Source organism: Micropterus dolomieu, linkage group LG11 (genome assembly GCF_021292245.1).
Source record: "Micropterus dolomieu isolate WLL.071019.BEF.003 ecotype Adirondacks linkage group LG11, ASM2129224v1, whole genome shotgun sequence".
Lineage (NCBI taxonomy): Eukaryota > Metazoa > Chordata > Actinopteri > Centrarchiformes > Centrarchidae > Micropterus > Micropterus dolomieu.
The window spans coordinates 25,408,910-25,428,213 of record NC_060160.1 but is presented as its reverse complement, the minus strand read 5'-3'; the positions used below and the strand labels follow the sequence as shown (position 1 = coordinate 25,428,213).

General features: G+C 36.8%; 3 protein-coding genes across 4 annotated transcripts in view; 1 reads left to right on the top strand and 2 right to left on the bottom strand.

Annotated features, from left to right (window-relative positions):
- The window catches only part of LOC123979448 (G2/M phase-specific E3 ubiquitin-protein ligase-like), a 6,454-nt gene extending 111 nt beyond the window's left edge, over positions 1-6,343 (bottom strand). Inside the window, exons 1-11 of the mRNA XM_046063371.1 lie at positions 5,743-6,343; positions 5,306-5,533; positions 5,139-5,218; positions 4,822-4,874; positions 3,900-3,939; positions 3,754-3,821; positions 3,554-3,643; positions 3,146-3,459; positions 2,813-2,991; positions 2,408-2,580; positions 9-108 (exon numbers count right to left, since the gene is read on the bottom strand). Coding sequence (XP_045919327.1) covers positions 9-108; positions 2,408-2,580; positions 2,813-2,991; positions 3,146-3,459; positions 3,554-3,643; positions 3,754-3,821; positions 3,900-3,939; positions 4,822-4,874; positions 5,139-5,218; positions 5,306-5,486 — 1,278 coding nt within the window. The 5' untranslated portion in view covers positions 5,487-5,533; positions 5,743-6,343. The remainder of the gene's footprint in view (positions 1-8; positions 109-2,407; positions 2,581-2,812; positions 2,992-3,145; positions 3,460-3,553; positions 3,644-3,753; positions 3,822-3,899; positions 3,940-4,821; positions 4,875-5,138; positions 5,219-5,305; positions 5,534-5,742) is intronic.
- On the top strand, positions 6,331-10,086 carry LOC123979569 (interferon-inducible GTPase 5-like). Of its 2 annotated transcripts, XM_046063539.1 has the most exons (4): positions 6,331-6,410; positions 6,954-7,016; positions 7,138-7,710; positions 9,132-10,084. In XM_046063539.1, exons 3-4 carry the CDS (start codon positions 7,152-7,154, stop codon positions 9,767-9,769), a joined length of 1,197 nt encoding a protein of 398 aa, XP_045919495.1. In that variant the 5' UTR covers positions 6,331-6,410; positions 6,954-7,016; positions 7,138-7,151; the 3' UTR covers positions 9,770-10,084. The 2 variants fall into 2 exon arrangements, with proteins under 2 accessions (XP_045919495.1, XP_045919496.1); XM_046063540.1 differs by lacking the exon at positions 6,331-6,410 and having other exon boundaries at positions 6,843-7,016; positions 9,132-10,086.
- Positions 10,087-12,317: 2,231 nt separating this feature from the next.
- On the bottom strand, positions 12,318-19,298 carry LOC123979565 (cilia- and flagella-associated protein 100-like). Its single transcript, XM_046063533.1, has 12 exons — positions 19,247-19,298; positions 19,071-19,135; positions 18,068-18,231; positions 17,888-17,968; positions 17,496-17,680; positions 17,104-17,185; positions 16,892-16,934; positions 16,650-16,804; positions 16,333-16,462; positions 15,972-16,174; positions 13,662-13,755; positions 12,318-12,473 (listed from the first exon to the last, which is right to left on the bottom strand). Exons 3-12 carry the CDS (start codon positions 18,220-18,222, stop codon positions 12,348-12,350), a joined length of 1,254 nt encoding a protein of 417 aa, XP_045919489.1. The 5' UTR covers positions 18,223-18,231; positions 19,071-19,135; positions 19,247-19,298; the 3' UTR covers positions 12,318-12,347.
- Between the last annotated feature and the right edge of the window lie 6 nt (positions 19,299-19,304).

The window sequence follows — 19,304 nt, the reverse complement described above, 5'->3', positions numbered from 1 at the left end:
TCAGAAGCAGTGATTCGACTTTCAGAGTGGTACAGGACAGGGGCCAGCAAAGTAGGGTGTTGCTGTAGTGCATTCAAAAACTCCAGGGTTGAAAGACCATCTCTGAATCTACAGAGTGAACAAAAACATTTCACTGCTGTGTAGGGCCAATTGAATTTAAATTATCTAAAGAAAACTATTAAATATTCTCTTCTCTACAATTAATATCCACCTTAAACATACACCTGGGGGAAAAAATTATGTTGAAAATTGATTTAAGAAACCCTATTTTTGCGTTGCACATTAAATGTTAATTGTTACAAACTAAGTATAACACAGAAACAAAAGACTGGAATGACACAGACAGCTGGTTGGTTTGAGCACTCATACGATGCCTTCAGAAAGTCTACACACCCCTTGCACATTTTCAAAACTTTGTTGCATTATATAATCAATTTCAAATAGTAATATCAATCTTTTTCCTCCTCACTCTACACACACAATACATCATCATGACAAAGCAAAAACAGGTTTTTAGAAATTGTAGCAAATTTGATAAAAATTAAAAACTTAAATATCACATTCACACAAGTTAATGAACCATTTTCTCAGCACGCTGTTTAACCCTTAAACAGGCAAGAGTGGAAAATGCTAAGCAAAAAATAATTTCTAGTAATTTTTTATATCCTCTGGACTTAAATAAAACATATCCAAAAGAATTTTTAAAAAATTAGATATATTTTTGGATTTTATGAGTTGACTCCTGAGTCACTTTGCCTGATTAGGGTATAAAAAAGGACCAAGTCATTAATCTGTTGACTGTTACTGCATGTTTACACCAGATCTAATGTTGACAAATGATATATCATTCGAAAGCTTACGAACTCGAGACAGCCTGTGAAACCCATTTTGAAATTGGACGTTGCGTAACTATAGAAACGTTATTTAATGGGCTCCTCCCCTTTTGGGCATCGTCATGTTTCATAATTTATGATCAAAACCTTTTTTTATCTTGACAAAACACATTGTCAGAAAGGTCTAAGTCTCAAGGTTACATATTTTGTGACAGAAGTGACATTTGGACATAAGTTAATTAATTTGTTATGGCAGAGTGCATACAATTATTCACCCGGTGGCTATTTTTGGTGTTATGCCTAAACAAAATCTCATGGGAACTTCAATTTTTGTGATATCAACTTCAAATTTGGAACACAACTTTGTTATATATATGGCTTTGATTTTATTGTAATAAATATTTTTTTAAATACATATTCTATAAAAAATGAAAAAAAAATAGTATATTTGATTTAATGTAAGTTTAAACTTCCATAACATTTTCATACTTTCACTGTTTTCGTTAAAACAAGACCAAACTTAGGTCTATATTCCATAGCATTGTTGAATTACAATCATTTAAGTTTGAATAGTGCATTTTAAATAGAGATAGATTAATTCCTTTTTTATACCCTAAACAGGCAACGTGACTCAGGAGTCACATACATTTCAAAACATAAATAAAAACAACTAAATAACAACATATTACTTAATTTTCTCCTTCAGCGCCTTAATACAATGTTTACAATTAATGTCAGCATTATTTTAAAAAATTTCCCCAGGAGAAAAGTTAGTTTAATATATATTTACTATTTCTAAAATTTGATTGTTCTGCACCACTGGCAGCCATGTTTTATTTAGGTAAGGCTGACTAATTGATCACAAAAAATTTGAAGCAAATCATGTGACCAGCATACTCAAGACAGACCAGGCTGTCATAAGTGATAAGGATTTGATGAAAAAAATCATTCTTATGCCCCAAAAAAAGACAATAAAAACGATGTGACTCGTGAGTCACGTTGCCTGTTTTAGGGTTAAGCACCTTTGGAAGTAATTCCTGCCTGGATTCCTCGTGTATGAAGCTACAGCTTTACACACCCATCAACATCACCACACTCTTAATATCTGATTTTCAGGGACACACACACAAGAGATACTAAAACATCTTTGCATGTCATGATCTCTATGAGAACTGGGGTCAGAAATAGATTCAGATCACTTTAATGAGTAACTGGACTGATTTTCCTCTAAGAATTAGTCAGGAGGAGAATCTTGAGATCTAATTTCTGTTTTTGCTTTGTCATTATGATGTATTGTGTGTAGATTGATGAGGAAAAGGATTAATATATATTTTAAATTACATCTATAAAGGTGAGAAGACTTAATGAAGGCACTGTAGTTTGACAGAATGAAGGAACATCACATATCAGTTGAAATACACTAAGGTACAAATTCTGTCACAGTGACAAATTGATCACAGATATACATGCCTGCATAAACCAAAGATGGGGACCATGAGGCATTTCAATCTAGAAAATTTGTATATAAATACATAAAAAAAAGAAGAAAATCATCACCACAAATATCATCTTACCTTTCAATTACAGATGAGTTGCGGTCAATAATATACCATTGGAGGTAGTCTGACACGATTTCTTTCTTTTCTTCCACAGTAGCCTCATGTCTCAGACAACCTGCTGTCTGTAACATTGTGCTGTGTCTCATCATACATTCTTGCAGAGCATCCAATGAAGCAGCATTCTCAATCTGAAAAACATGACAATGGGCATAAACACCCCTGTCAATAACTGTGTGCACTGTATCTCCTTGCCTATTTTTTAATGACATACATATCATGGTGTAATCTTACACTATTAAAAACTAATTAATCAATTAATTAAATTCTGCACGCGATATAGAAGGTAAACATTGTCTCAAAACACTGCAGGTACTATGTAAAATTCTGCCCTACCATACCCTAGCCTTATGCTACTCTCACCTCTTGCAAAGCTTTCCCTATTTCTTCATCAGTTATTAAGTTATTTGTTGCTTTGAATGAAGGCTGGCCTGCAAGATAATGTACAAGATCTTCCGACAGGAAATGGGGCCCTGGACCTCCATGCACAACTGACACAGCAATCATCTTTCCTGCCAGGTAGTATTCATCCTCCCTAACAGCTGTGAATTAATTCATATTGCAAAATAAAACAAACAATGCATTACTGTAATATACAAGCATATGTCATGATAGTAGATGATAGATATAGATATGGTCAATGAGCATTAACCAACCATTAGTAGCCTATAGTACACATCTAACCAATATGCATACCATTTGCATTGTAGACCAAGATCCGATGTCCTTCTGGTCCATCAAAAATGGGCCGGTCTTTTAGGTGTTTCATCAGTAGAGTCAAAAACTCTCGTCTTGGACCACCAGTGTCAATTCCCTCTTCCAGAACACCAGTATCATCAGTAAATTTCACCAGCATGTCACAGGTTTCAGAATAGGTTGTACGCTTCAAACCTCTGACTGCCCCATCCCAAACGTTAGCCCTTGAGATGTTGAACCGGCTGACTTTTTTGTGATCAATAGGAAGTGACAGGTTTGCCACGATGTCAGGTAATGTAATGCCCGTCTCCTCCCTGTAATGACAAAAAGTGACTTCATTTGTGGATATACCAGAACTATTGTAGAGTGAAAAAACTGGAGTGCTATAGTCAAAAGCTGTCATATTACATTGCTGTGTGTTGAAAATTCGTCACATTGACAGCAACCGGCTCTTCGTCTTCTTGCTCAACATTTGGTGAAAACAGGTCTGTGTATTTACTGTTGGGAAATTACCATGTTAAAACATCTTACAAACAAAAATGTCTTCCCCATGTAATCAGTTAAATAAATTTAAATTATGTCTTTATCTTCTTTTTTTTTTTACTTACCTATAGCAAGACGGTTTTTCTGGATTTGTTTCAGGTGGATCCAGATCCTCAGCATCAGATATTACTATCTGAAAAACAGATTAAAATGTCTTAAACAACAACACTGAAAGCAAGAAATGTCATGCTGCCACAGTCTGCCTTATTACCTGTCCTGGCTGAATTGTTGATGATTGTCCTGGTGCATCTCTGAAACATGATAAAACATATTACAATGATTAGCTCCATGATAAAAGCTATAAGGCAGTTTTGAGTAACATGTAGTAGTAGAGGGAGGGAACAAAAAGATTTATACAAAAAAACAACAACATTATTTCGTTATAAATCGCATACATATGGCGTTTTCTGTTTCAAGTTCATCCGAGCTAATTCTCTGATCACATCAACAACTTAAATAATTTAAGATAAATTATTTCTTAAGAACATGTGGATAGGAGCGCTTCCTGAACTCAAATCTGAGTTTGTTTGAGTTTCTTTTTGAATGGAAAAGGTATAAAATAAGAGAAAGCTCAAACTACTATTTTTAACTATTACATTACTTGTATTGCAAGTTTCAGAGTTCTTTTAGTTTGTTCTGGATGACACTTCAATAAAGGCCTATAGTACCTTTGTAGAAACGAAAATGATGTGGGACAGTGGTACCACTTCATTCTCATGTGTTTTTTTTAATGGTTTGGTTAATTTGTGTCATTTGTGTTTATTCACCTGCAAGAGCAACTGTATTTCAGTAGGTTTATTCTGTGATGTTAAAAGTAAAGCTCACACAGGCAGCTGTGGGTACTCTAGGTATGCAGCGAGGGGGCACCTCAGTCAGTTACAGAAACGGCTGATAGCATGTAGCAACGTTGAGCTTATGTGCAGAAATATAAATGTATGTATAATGTGTCTGTGAATAAGTAGTGAAATATCTCCTAGTAGTTTTAGCAGTTTTTGATAATGCACCTGGTAGTGAAAGCACTGTAGCCCAATAAAATATGAATTATTATTATCATTTCCAGTCAAGAAGTAAATAAATAATTTCAACCCATGCAAGCCTGAAAGTTCCTTTGTGTCCAAGTGCGCAACACCTACCTTTCATCTTCCAGTTTGTATTTTGGAGTACTTCGATTTTGTGGTTCAAAAACCTGAGAGGAAACGGATAAAATGATCAACAACTTTCAACAGCTTACATCATTTTTTTACATTACGACACAGTATATCAATGCTGAATGGTTGTCTGTGTTACTGTTTAATAGTAACGGCAAAATAATCAAAACAAGCCTTTTTCACTAAAATATTGATCAGGATATTGATGTTATGCTTAAAATCCAATAAATCTAATAAATTATATGAAAATGAATAAATACAAACATACATAATTGGTTTAAAAAAAGAACTAACAGATGTACCAAAGTGTCAGCTCGATTGAATTCAGCTCTGCTCCTTGTTGTGATGACAATTTCAGAATCAGAATCTGAGGTATCGTACTCTGAAAAAATTACATCAAACAACCATTATTTATCCTTCAGCAGAGTATTTGAATATTTAAAAATATTGAATTATGAGATCCACTAACCTCTTTTAAAGAGCTTTTCTAGGCAAATGAAAAAAGTAATCCTGGAATATGCCTTTCCTATTTCCTTATTATATTCTGCCAATTTAAATGGCCTTTCTGACCCAGGCACATGGACCACCTCTGAGCAGTCTGGATACAAAAGGACATAAGGTCCTTCGTGCATGTACTTAAATGTTCTCATTTTCTGGACAGCTTGTTTCAGTAGATCAGGTGCTGCTATCTCTGGGTCTGTAAATAACGGGAGTGTTTTTAAATCAGTTCTGTCAGTTCCATGTGGTAATAACAATAACGTCACTTGTGGTAATATAACAAAGATATAATTCATGTATAGGTAAAATCCACACACACACACACACACACACACACACACACACACACACACACATATATATATATAGAACATTGCAAAATTTTATAGGACGATCAGTACAACTTACCTGCACGTTTTTTCTTTCTTTAGGCCTAGATCTTGCTTTTGGCCCATAGTTAAAAGACTGTCTTTCTTTTCGTTTCAAAATAGAAAGTTAGAAGCATAGAGACTGTAAAAGGTTAGAAGCCGCTCGAAAAGCATATATATATATATATATAGCATTACTACCCAATTTTGTCCATATGTCCTCAGATAGCTAGCATTATGCTACACTTACTTTGCTTAGCACTGTCCGGCTGTCGAGAAGTCCCCTGTGTTTCCGTCTGGTTCGCGTCCTTTAAAAACTACAAACACCGACACACGTAAAGCAAAACCGCGTTAAGCTGCTCATGTGTTTACCGCAAAACGGGCAAAACATCCCTCGGTCGCAGTCCATGTTCGGTCACCAAAAACTTAAATTCCTATATGCTTCATATTCACGCCATATTCTCCACATTGAAAACACGAATTAACCGCGCTCACCAACAACACCTATCACCCGCGTTCACTCGTCACTTCCGGTATGTGGTACATTCCCTTTCCGTGAGGGATCGATCGTTAGTAAATTTGTTTCGGGACGGGTAAAAGTGTTTTGCGTCTTGCTAATTTGTTTTCTAAAATGTTAATTTGTTTTGTCCTTGGGAAAAATGTTTTGCCCTTGGTAAAAGTGTTTCGCCCATGTAACTGTGTTTTATGGTAGGGTAAAAATGTTTTCCAAAATGTAACTTTGTCTCAAGTTTTGTAAAAGTGTTTCAGTCTTTGTAATGTTGCTTTGCACTTCCCGGCCACCGTAATGATGATAGAGAAATATAGAGATTCATGTCAATAAAGCATGCTGTCAATATTTTGGAGACCCCCCAATATATCATAAATCATGCTTTTAGGGGAGCTGATGTCTTATTAAGGGGAGCTAAGCTCCTTTGTGTTGCTTAGGTCTATTGGGACTGAACAGCGTGAAATGACGCGTGAAAAGCTTAAATAGCGCTGACATGACACGCCAAAATGTTCTTAAAAGTGGCGTGCCATTCCATGATATCACGTTGACAGGGTTAGATAAAGCGCAAAGCACTCCATGTTTATTGTAAATCAGCAGGTTTCTTGGAAGTCAGCTGCTTTACAAGTAACCAATCGGTTGTCTGACACTCACAGAAGGACATTTCCATTGGTCAGTGTCTAAAGGGCTGGACTCTGTGAACTCTATTGTTTCTTATAAGATTAAAGAATCTGCTTTTCTTGCAGCTGAACGTCTCAGTAACTCATACAAGTGGTCTGCTCTTGTGTCACCTACATTAAGACTCCAGAGTGAGTAGCTTCTAATATTCAGTAAAAGTCTGTAAAACTGATCTGTTGTGTTCCAGGTTGTAGTGGATCATATAAATATTTTATTTTTCTGTGTGACTTTTTCACTTTTCTTTTATTCCAGTATTCAAGATCACCATGGATCATCCTTCGGATTTTGAATCATTTAAAAATGAAATTAAAGCAGCTCTACAAAACAATGATCAAGCCTTAGCTGCTGCAAAGATCCAGCAGTATTTGGTTCAGGAGAATAAAATTCCATTAAATATTGCCATCACAGGAGAGTCTGGCTCTGGTAAATCCTCCTTTGTTAATGCCTTTAGAGGCATGGAGAATGGGGATGAGGGAGCCGCTCCTACTGGTTGTGTAGAAACCACCTTGGAGGTTACACCATACCCCCATCCAAACTTTCCCAATGTTACACTGTGGGATCTTCCTGGCATTGGCTCCACCAGTTTTCCAGCTGACGAGTACCTGGAGCATGTTGGATTTGAGAAGTTTGACTTCTTCATCATCATCTCAGACACTCGCTTCAGAGAAAATGATGTGAAGCTCACTCGGGAGATTCAGAGGATGAAGAAAAAGTTCTACTTTGTTCGCTCAAAGACTGACGAAAACATACGTAATGAGGGACGAAGTCAGAGGGAGTTCAACGCGGAAAGGACTCTTGCACAAATCAGGGAAAACTGCATTCAAGGTAAGTGACTCATGCAATGAATCATAATCAGTGTGAGATTATCGCTGGATTTCCATTATATTAAAACATCACACAGGAGACAGCCAGCTGAACAACAGCAGTAACCAGCAGAGAAAGAAAAGGAAAACAGTCAAGAAAAAATAACAACACAGCACAGCAATGACAGGGTAAATAATATCAATTAATTTAAATAAATAACCTAATGAAATGCATTAAGGATAAGGCAACTGCACGTTGAAAACCATGGACAACCTAGATTTATGTGTCTGTGTGTGTATCACAGAATGTAGTTGTTAGTGATGGTATTTTTAAAGATAAAATGTAAGAGGATACAATTTTCTGCCGTAACACATATATTAAAATTCAGGCACACATCAAAACTCAAAGTCAACAAAATCACTCCTGACAAATAAAGCTAAGTGGAGGAGTTTTGATCATGGGAAAAACAATAGAATGGGTGAAGGGGTTAAAAGTTTGAAAGGGACGTGTGTTAGTTTTTATGTCCTCTAATCAAAGCACACAGTGGCAGAAAAAAAACATACAAAAAATGTAATAATGTGTCCTTTAAACTGCACATAAAAAATAATCATCCACTCTGAGCGATAAATAGTAGCTTAATTAGAGTTAAAGTTACTGTTCAGGCTCTATTTTATTGTTAATGCATAAATGATGTGAAGATAAAATGCAGGGTGGGTGAGGTATTTTGACATATTGTCAAAATATTGACTTGTTGACAATTTCTGAAAAGAGGAATTGTACGGTGGCAAAGATGGTTATTATAGTATTCACTTCTTTTCTAACACCAGTTATCAGTCTGTGCTTTCAATTCAATCTAGCTTTATTGCCATGAATGTAAAACAACAATATTTCCAAAGCTAAAAATAAATTACAAAAGAACAGTTGATTTTATACAGTTCATTAATCACTCTAAATATATATATATATATATATATAAGTAAATAAAACAATATAAGTAAGTAAATAAAACAATATAAGTGTGTGTGTGTGTGTGTGTGTGTGTGTGTGTGTTGAAAAATAAAAAGTAAATATTAAAAATTAAAATAAAACAGTGTGTGACTGTGTGTATATTAATAGACAAAGAAAAAAATAGTATCAAATATGAGACAAAAAAAAAACTAATAAAGGAACAATTACTAAAATAACAGACAATGGAAATAATAATAGTTTGAAAACATTTCAGAACAATTATTATATTTGAGTCTATTCTGAGTTTCGACTGGTTGTCCTCAGTTCGTGGCATGCTGTCTTTGTTTCTGTTGATTAGTGAGCAGTTTCCCTGTCAAGGATTCTTTTATTACTAGCCCTTGCTTTTATTCTGAACGAAAGTTTTTTTAAAAATAAATCCCTTTTAGTTTAACTGTGCACTTGATTTACCAGTAATTAATTTTTTTGTGACACAGGTCTTCAAAAACAAGGTGTTGAGTCTCCACAAGTCTTCCTGGTGTCCAACTTTGAACTTCACCTGTATGATTTCCATCAGTTGGAGGAAACTCTAGAGAGAGATCTCCCAGCTCACAAGAGGAATGCTCTGCTGTTTGCCATGCCCAATGTCAGCCTGGAGATCATCAACAAGAAGAAAAAGGCTTTCCAGGCCCAAATCAAATACATTGCTCTTGGATCTGCAGCTGTAGCAGCTGTACCACTTCCTGGGCTTTCTATTGTTGTAGATGTAGCCCTGCTGGTTGATGCTGTCACACAATACGTAGTTGGGTTTGGTCTTGATTCCTGGTCAGTGCAGAGACTTGCTGATACTACACATGTGCCACTGAAGGATCTGACTGACATCATTGTTTCACCTCTGGCTCTAACAAAAATAACCCCTGATCTTGTCATTAAGCTTTGTTGTCAATTTGGAATAACATCTGCAATAATAGCAGCAGAGGAAGCGACAAGATTCATTCCAATATTTGGAATCCCATTAGCAATGACCTTCTCTTTTACCTCCACCTATAAAATTCTCTATACTTTCCTCAACATGCTTGCTGAGGATGCACAGAGGGTGTTTACAAAGGCACTGGGTTTGAACACCTCAGTGTGATTTTGAAAATGGAGTGGCAGTGGCATTAAATGAGACATTTAAAACGTCAGTGTACAAAAAAAAACTTTTGTATTCAAACATTGTATGCAATGTTTTTATAAATAATGTATAAAAATCATAGTTTTGTATTCTCAATGCACATTTTTAGAAAACATGCATAATCAGGTTTTGCAGTTGATCACTCCATCCAGTGGCCACTATAAATGTAGGTGTTATTCAATTCAAATTAGCTTTATTGGCATGAATGTAATAACAACATTGCCAAAGCATCATATATACACAACATAAGAACAATCAGCCCCATACATTTCATTAAACAATTAAAGCGTAAAGTAATCAAAGTGTATGTGTTTTTGTGTTTAAAAAAATAAAATAAAAATAAATATTAAAAATTAAAATATAATAAATAAATAAAACCGTAAGCGTGTGTGTGTGTGTGTGTGTTAAAAAATAAAAATATATTAAAAATAAAATAAATAAAACAGTAAGCGTGTGTGTGTATGTGTGTTAAAATATATATATATATATTAAAAATTTAATTAAAATAAATAAATAAAACGATAATTGTGTGTGTGTGTTAAAAAAAGTATATAAAAAAATTTAATAAAATAAATAAATGTATGTGTGTGTATATATTAATAGACAAAAAACCCCATTTTTTAAAAATAATTAATTGATTAAAAATCAGTATCAGTATCAAATGTAAAAACAAAACAATTACTAAAATATCAAATGGTCAAAATAATAATTATTTGAAAATCTGTACAATTATTTGTTAGTCTGAGGTTCCACTGGTTGTCCTCCCTTCATGGCATGAGGAGACATATTTTGCAGAAATTATTTCGCATTTGGGCATTTCTCCCAGTAAATAGGGGAGTTTTTGTGTGTCTGATATGAATTCGAATTTGGGGTATATTTGGGAAATGTTTGCATAGTGTTTTTGTCTTAGTGTTTTATATTTAGGGCATGAGGTTAGAAAGTGCAGCTCTGTCTGTGGTGACCCTTTTCTATGGCCAGGCTGTGTTCACTCAGTCTGTATGTTGTCAGCATTTTTCTTAATTTGGGACATTTTATTGTACTCAGGTAATTTGCCAGTGTGAATTCTCTTTTTAGGGTCAGATAACATTGTAATTTACTTTGTGTTTTGGTCGTTTCTTTCCAGTATTCAATATATTTTTCTTTCTGCTTGCTGATAATTTGGTTTGGTCTGCTTGAGTTGGTATTGCTGTCCTGAGGCTGTTGGGGACTTGTTACTGCAGAGAGCCTCAGGACCAGCTGGCTGAGGGGGAAATTATGTTATTTACTCTGTAGATATTAATGAAAAACGTTCTATAAACATGCCTTTTTATCTGTTGTAAGGAATAGTATCGTATTACATAAATCTGTGTAGGCCTATAATGCAAAAGAGCTTTTGAATTATTTTTGTTTGTTTGCCATTAAGTGCTGTGTAAAAATATATCTTGGTAATCAAGCTGCACATTTCAGTACTTTGTGCAAATCAAGTAACATGATGGTTGAAATCTAAATATTTTCATCATGCTATTTACACACATGAAGGACAGACTATTAGTAACACCACTGTCTTCATTATTTTATTGTTTTATTAAAGTTCTTAGCCAACACAAGTATTGTGTCTTGAACCTGTAGACTATTGTGATGAGTGTTCACTGCCCTCCAGTGGTCATAGTCAGGAATTACAACATTACATCATTCAAAGGAAATGAAGAATAATAGGGCCGGGGAGAGGAAAAGGGCCAGTGAGGGGTAGCTGAATCAGTAAGATGCATAGTGAGAGATGACATTAGATGTGAGAAGGTTGTAAAGTTGGCGAAGATGAACTATCTCTCATCTGTCATAACTAACACCTGCCATGAATCTAGGGTGTTATTCAGCACTATAAACCATGCACCTCTGCTTTGACAGAGGTTTCAATCAGTATGTGTGAGAAGTTTCTCTGTTATTTTATTGATAAAGTATCAGTCAGGCAAAACGCCAGTGTCAATTTTAGTTTGTTTGTACCTGCTGCTCCTGTGCATTCTGCTGTGTTTGAGGAATTTAAGCCTGTTTCTCTGTCGTTGCTCACTGAGGTCGTACGCCCCATGAAACCTACCAACTGTGCTTTAGACATTGTTCCCGCTAGGATGGTGAAGGAGGTTTTTAGCACCATTGGTTCGAGTCTACTTACCTTTTTTAACTTTTGTCTCCAAGATGCTTTTAAAGAACAAAATGTAGTTTTGAGCAGAAAATATACTATTTGGCTAATTGTGTGTGGTAGGTGTGTTGCTGTGTTAAGAGTTTTGATAAAGTATCTTGAGTTTAGGTAAATGCTTGTTAGCAGTTGAAAAAAACTGTTAAGTCATGGGACTGCCAGTTAGTCAGACACCCCCCAGCGGTCAGGGGCTCGGTGCTTTGCTCAAGGGCAACTCGGTAGTGCCCAGCAGGTAAACTGGCCCCTCAGCTACCAGTCCACTCTCCGCACTGTTTCAAGTTTCAACTTGAAATAAACCTGTCCTGACCTGAGATGTGGTATCAACACTTGGATGGCATGGAAAACAAACAGTATGTGTTTATTTATTTTCTACTCCACGTCCTCATTGGTGTAGAGTTCGGCGTAAAGTTCATCCTCGGTAGGAATGTTGTCCTCATCGCTGACTTTGATCTTCGGCTCAAGAGGGATACATCTGGGCATGAGCCTCCTTTTAATCTAAAAGAAAAAACGAAAAAAGTTTTAGCCTTCTGCACACTTCTTTTTTTTTTAAACTAACATTAATTTTTAGCATGGATTTGGGAGGTTTGGTGCCTTTATTTCACAAAGGTAGTAGTATGAGTATTTCTCCAAATTACTACATTTCCCACTTTCCCCTATTTCCGTATTAAGTTATAATGTATTCCAGCAGATTTCCCCCAAATCTTACCCAGTGACACACATTATCCACGCAGTGTAGAATGCCATTCAAATGAATGTGGTCTTTTTTGATAATACATGCCAATGCCATTGTGATGTCAAAAAGTGGATGTCAAATAATTTCCTCTAGCAGAAATCAGACAAAACAGAGATCCTGGTCATTGGGTTCCAGGAAATGGCAAAGTAAATACTGCCATCTGCTGGTTCCCTAGTGAATCATACCAAGCCTTTTGCTAAATCTTGCAGTCTGGTTTAACAGTAATTTAGGTTTTGAGCAGCACACGACAAAGCTTGAGCAGTTGTGTTTTTACCATCTTAGAAATATATCAAAAACACGATCGATAATGACTTTTAAGGACACAGAGACCATTTTAAATGCTTTTATCTCATCACGCCTGGATCAGCCTTTTTACTTGCTTGACCCAAAACTCTATTGATCCACTTCAGACTGTCCAGCACTGAGCTGCCAGGCCTTTCAGTGATGATAGTTTATTTCTTTTTACCATTTTTCATAATTGATTCTTTATTATATGTATATAGTCTGCTATATAGCAGAAGGGAGTTACAAAACTAAATTTTACTCTATAACTTGTTATATTGTGACAATAAACCTACCTACTTTAACCAGAACAAAAAAATATGACCTTTTGGTCCCATACGCACCAGCACGTACCTTGAGGTCCTCGGGCAGAGCTGTTTCTAGACTCTCGACTCAAAACTTAAGAGGACAAAGCGTTTGCAGTCAGGGCCTGAGGCTCTGGAACAGCCTGCCCGAAGAAATCTATTTATTTATTTTCCTTTTAATTCTATTTTAATTTCTAAAGTGTCTTCCTGCTTTTACTGTGTATCTTGTTAGTTGTTTTATGTGTTTTATTGTCTTTGCTCTTGTGAAAGCACTTTGTAACACAGTTTTGAAAAGTGCTCTATAAATAAAGATTATTATTATTATTATTACTATTATTATCCATTCTGAAGTGAGTTACTTACTATTTTCTTGCCATCACCCAGAGACCTTTGCATGCACTTCTTCATCCTTTCTCTCTGTCTCTCCCTCTCCAGTCTCAGCTTTTCTTCATGCAGCCTTAAACATAACATCGCACGGAGGAGGATACAGGGTTTTGTGACATGTGACATGCACTTTAGGGAAACATAATATCTCTATTCAAAGTTCTTTATGTTACCTTTCTTACACTGAAGATAAAAAGCCAGTGTGAAATGTCTATCCATAACAGGGCTTTCACAAACTGTGAAATGTGATGCACGTGTGTGATGATTCTGCTGACAAGATCCAAATCTGTTGGGCTGTCCCAAATAGTTTGAAGCTTCATTTCTAATGTTGACATTTTTTTTGCATGTCTTTTCATTCTGTTTAACCTGGTATTTCTGCACATTTGCAGATAAAGATTAGGCTTCAGAAATATTTTTAGACTTATACTATTTGTAGAAGTAGATTCAAGTGGTGGCTGTGTAGGATTGTTTCTGTCTCATGTGATTGAAACTTCTCCAGTAACTCCAGAGAGGTGTAAAGTATAAAAGTCAAAATAGATAGATAGATGTAATAAAATTAACAACATGTTTAAATCTTAGGAAATATTCTGCTACAGTTGATATTTGTTAGCATATAGACTTTCAAAAACAAATATTTTGGTCAGAAAACTGTTTGCTCTCCCCTAGTGTTGTAGTACTCGAGACCGGTCTTGGTCTTGAGACCACTTTTTGATGGTCTTGGTCTCGTCTCGGACTCGACCGCATTTGTGCTCGGTCTTTTCTCGGTCTCTGGATTTTATTTCAAGACCAGTCAAGACCATAACTTTGGGATCAATAAATTTCTTTTGCATTGTCTGATTTATTTGTTAACATCCTAACTTTGATTGGATGTAAAACATATTGCTTCAAATGCAACCAATGACCCTAATTAAACATGTGTTGTTACCGTTAACGACTGTCACCCCTCCTTTATGTTGATTTCAGAACTTAGTGTTTGTATGTGGGTGTTTTAATGGGAATGTGGATCTTTCAGGTTAATTTGTGAAGTACTTATGATCTCGTTCCACATTTTATTGCATGCCATGCAATGCAGGGAACTGGTCTTGGTCTTGACTCGGTCTCAATAAACTCTGGTCTTGGTTTTGACTTGGTCTTGGTTTGGGCGGTCTTGACTACAACACTACTATCCCCGCTTGTAGCAGTGGTTCTGAACCTTTTCGTCAGTGCCCCCCTATCCATTATCCAGGTCCCTTACCGCCCCCCATCAAAAAAGTGTTGGCTATTTGCCCTGAATATTGTTGATTATTATTTTTTTATTGTTGTTGTTACTATTGTTATTAAAACATTTAAAAATCACATAATTGAAAGACAAACGACATTTCAATTACTTTCCCAGGTAACAAAAAAGCCATGTGAAAAGTAATTATATTTAACTAATAAGTGAATGTTTCTCCCAGAAACTGTGTGTGAAGCCAGAGACTGCTTTCTTGGATGGGGCACTTAATAAATCTTCCCCCAGATGATTTTGAGCATTAAAGACTTAATTCCCTGCATTCTGGTGAACATTTCTGCAATTTATGGTGGAAAATTCAGGTGGCAGGTGTCAACTCAAAATATATGAATATAATAGAATATAATGTAGTGAGGCTCTGAGACATTCTTTATTGCTTTTAAATATTTTTATCCTCAAAATAATTCCACACACGTTAACTTCAGCACCTCTGATAACGTGTCGCTTACAATCCCCAACAGAGCAAGACAGGGCTTCAGTTTTTACCGTTACATTTTTATAACCTACTGAAACTACTGTATATATCTGCTTTGGCACAAAATGTCTGCGACACGCAGCGCGAGGTGGGTCCACGTCACTCGCTGGTGTCCAACAGTGGAATATCCCTCTTGTAAATGTGTAACCAAGAAAGAGAGCGTCCATTTTCTAGAGTTTACACAGTAAACGTGGGTAAATGTGGGTAAAATTTTACAGATGATACTCTGACTTCCCTTTATGGAGCTGCACCACAAGTAGCTGCCAGAGAAAAATACAGTCTCGTCCAGTCGCAAATTGGCAGGTTTTAATGTTGCAGACCACAGTTGTTTTGCAAGTAGTTTAAAGTTTAAACTCGTATTGTTGTGAATCTTTGGTGTAAACTCGCCTTAGAATTCCAACTAAGCAAACGCCCCCCAAAAGCAGCTCAGCGCCCCCCTTTCCAAAATATTGCTACCAGCCCCCCCCCATCGTCCTCAGAGTGCCCCCATTGAGAAACACTGACCTACAGGCCCAGTCTCAGGCCTGTGGTCAGTGAAACAAACCTGTTCCTCCTCTCATTGTCCTTAATCTGCCTCAGTGCCTCCAAGCTTTCTTCAGGGATGGTCTCAATGAGCTGGAGCAGTAAAGACATACGGTACTCGACACTGGACAGCTTCTCCAAAGTGCTCAGGGTGGTCAACCGGCTATCCACGCAGCAGTGATGCACTTCTTTCACCTTCCTGCCCAGTGCATCCAACAAAACATCCTGTAAGTGGGATACATCAGAGGGGAGGAGACAATAAACCATAAAACATTTTGCTGTGTTTCCCCGTGAATCAATTTTACGTTGCTAAGTGCAGCTTTTACATTTAAAACAAGGTGGATAAAATGTAGCCAAACATACAGTACTTTCTGCATACTTACTTGGTCCTCTGTTTTTAATGAGTCATGGAGCTGAACCTTCTTTTTGAGCTTTGTAGCTGTCGACTTCTCGTTGTTGATTCTGTGCTTCATGTCATTTACCTGCAACGTTAGTTTTTCTTCATCCTCTTTCCTATAAACAGAGAGGATTTAGCATTGCATGGAATTACTGCCACAAGTTGTTCACTGTATGTAGTATTTTGCCTTATATACATGTTTTTTGTATGTTACACGCATCTTTGAAATTACAACTTCACACTTTAATTTATTACTGGGGACTACAGTTTAAAATGAGCCTTTTGGATAAATGTGATGCTTACATTTTCTTCACGCTGGCCTCTATGGCCTGCCGGAGCTCCACGAGTGTCTCATCCACCCTGGTGGAGTTCTGAATCAGGGACAGGCTCTGCTCAGTCAGCTCTGACATCAGACCCAGTAGCTGCTGGGGATCAGAGAAGTATAGCTCCAGTTTCTCCTGCAGGACGGGGAAAGTGACACCTCACTGTGAGCAGGTCAAATAAACACTCTAGATAAAATGAGGTAGCGCTTCTGGAGAACTGACCTCATTTGCTGAGTTGTTGCAGTCCAGTTTAGAATTTGTGATCCTGAAATACCAAAGAAAAAGGATAACGTTCATTAGAGTGTAATTTTCTTTTTTATTATTTGTTAATATTGGTTATTATTTTGCCTTATACTGAGTACATTCATTAAAAGACAAATACTAGATATGCAGCATCATCAGTCATGGATGTGTGTGTGTTGGTGTCTCCTTACTTGTTGTGGGCTGCGGACAGCGTGGGCTCTCTGGTCAAAGGCTGCACGCTACCTGTACTGAATTCAAAACCTCTCGCCAAACCTGCGAGCACGTTGTCATTCCCATCACACTACTGGCACTATTCATATTTACAAGTCAGGATATGTCAGCCTCTGCTGCAGTCTGTTTTTAATCTGTATCTTGTGAGTCGACAGTTATAACGTGGTGCAATCCGAAATCGATGGGACTGTTCTTTTAAGGGATTCCTAAATCTCATACAAGAGTGGTGTTAATAAATTTTGGCAACTCATTTACACTGGAAAATATGAGACAGCTTGGACCTGGTTTGGCCAATATCAGTGGATCAACAAACCTGGCAGTTTTAACCTATTTCATGTAAATTAACACTTACCCTGCCTAACTGCTGATTCCCGAGGCTCCATGTTCCGCTCATCCTGAGCGTCTCTGTCAGACGCGACTTTAGTTTTCAAAGCCTCTGCCTCTTGGGCCTCCTGCCACTCCGGAGGCGACAGCATGAACAGAATGTTCTTGTATCTCTTATATTTATTAAGGAATGCCTCAATCTTGGCAAATTGACTACGAAGAAGAAAAACTAGGTTTAGATCCATTTAACATGCTACTGCATCCCACTGCAAACTACTCATTGCAGATTAATACCTCTAAATTGCTCACTTTTGATTATAGGTCTTCTCCTGGCACTTATTGGTTTCTCACTTCATGCACATAAAGCATGGAGAATGTGAACATATTTATGTTAAATTTACAATATTTTCGTACTGCTACCTTTTTATGGTCCATATTTCATCAGTTAACTTCTCAATTGCAGCATTCTTCTCCTGTCCCGACTTCCCCTCTTCTTGAAAACTGACAACAGAGGCATTACAATTATTCCCATATTTGAAAAATGACATTCACTTCGGTCTTAGTCAAACTTACAATAACAAGGAAATCACTACTGCTCACAATGTTCTGTACTCCATGTATATCTCCTCATTCCTCTTGAGGAACTCCTCAAAATTGTAATTCTCTCTTGCAATGATTTGTTCAAGCTGTTTCAGAAGTCGCTCCTTTACTGATATGGTCTTGTCCATCTTCATAATCTCTGACCTGCTCATCATAAGAGAGGACTGAGGACAGAAGGATGTGGGTAAAGGGAGTATTACAGACAATTCAGGAGAGGAAGGTAAAGTCAAACATGAATTACTATGATGAATAACTATGTCTTGGTCATTATGGAATATATATTTACAGTACATTCAGCCGATGTTATTTTGTAATAACAAAAACATACTGAATAAAATAATAAATGATGTGATTATTATCCCATGTTTTTATTTTAGAATAATAGTTTCCCTTTTTAGGAAATTCATATTTGCTTTCTTGCCAAGAGAATGAGTAAAAGTACCAAGCTTGTATGTGTCCATTAAATATGAGGTTCCAACCAGCAGACCCTTAGCTTGGCAGAAAGACTGAGGCCATGGGGAGAGCAGGCCTGGCTCTGTCCAAAGGGAAGGAAACCCACCTAGCAGCACTTTTCTCTAAGAAACTAGTATTTGTTGTATTTTGTCATTTTTATATAACAATTTGCTACTGCCTATCTTGGACAGGATGCTCTTGGAAAGAGATTTATAATCTCAATGAGCCTTTCCTCGTTAAATAAAGGTTTTTAAAATAATACATTGTAGTTGTTTAACAGTAAGTATTTCTCCACCAGTCAATGATAGATATGAGAATGATATCCATCTTTTTTATCTAACTCTACCACTAAGTGGTCTACACTGATCTATGAATCAATATCTGTTGTCCACAGCTGCCCTATGCTGTTTAAATCCTTGCAGGCAACTGAAGGCACCTGTACTCCTATTCACGTAGCACCTGCATGACCCAAAATAGCAAGTGCAAGGTGTCTGTGCAGTGCTGGTCAGTGCACTTGCACCATTAAAATAGGACTGTTCTAGTAATTTACCTCCAGTAGTGCTCTCTGCCGTTCAATGAAGAGTAAGTCCCAATTTCTGTCTCTCTTAATGGTCTCTAGGGACAGAGGACAGATCATTCTTAACACTAACTTAAGGAAACCTTCCATGCCATAAGTAGTCCCTTAAAACCTTTTAAATGCTTTGACTCTGCTCCATCTCCACCCACCTTGCTTAATCCTCTTCAGGTCAGGACAGGCTTGTGTTTGTTTAGGGAGAGGTGTGTT

What these genes read in the sequence shown, in the direction of transcription:
- LOC123979569 (XM_046063540.1), top strand. Translation starts at nt 7,152, where the DNA reads ATGGATCATCCTTCGGATTTTGAATCATTTAAAAATGAAATTAAAGCA. An exon ending in CAGGGAAAACTGCATTCAAG is followed by an intron (nt 7,711 to 9,131) that starts GTAAGTGACTCA and finishes TTTGTGACACAG; the next exon opens with GTCTTCAAAAACAAGGTGTT.
- LOC123979565 (XM_046063533.1), bottom strand. Translation starts at nt 18,222, where the DNA reads ATGATGAGCAGGTCAGAGATTATGAAGATGGACAAGACCATATCAGTA. An exon ending in GGAATCAGCAGTTAGGCAGG is followed by an intron (nt 17,186 to 17,495) that starts GTAAGTGTTAAT and finishes ACGTGCTCGCAG; the next exon opens with GTTTGGCGAGAGGTTTTGAA. An exon ending in GCAACAACTCAGCAAATGAG is followed by an intron (nt 16,805 to 16,891) that starts GTCAGTTCTCCA and finishes CCCGTCCTGCAG; the next exon opens with GAGAAACTGGAGCTATACTT.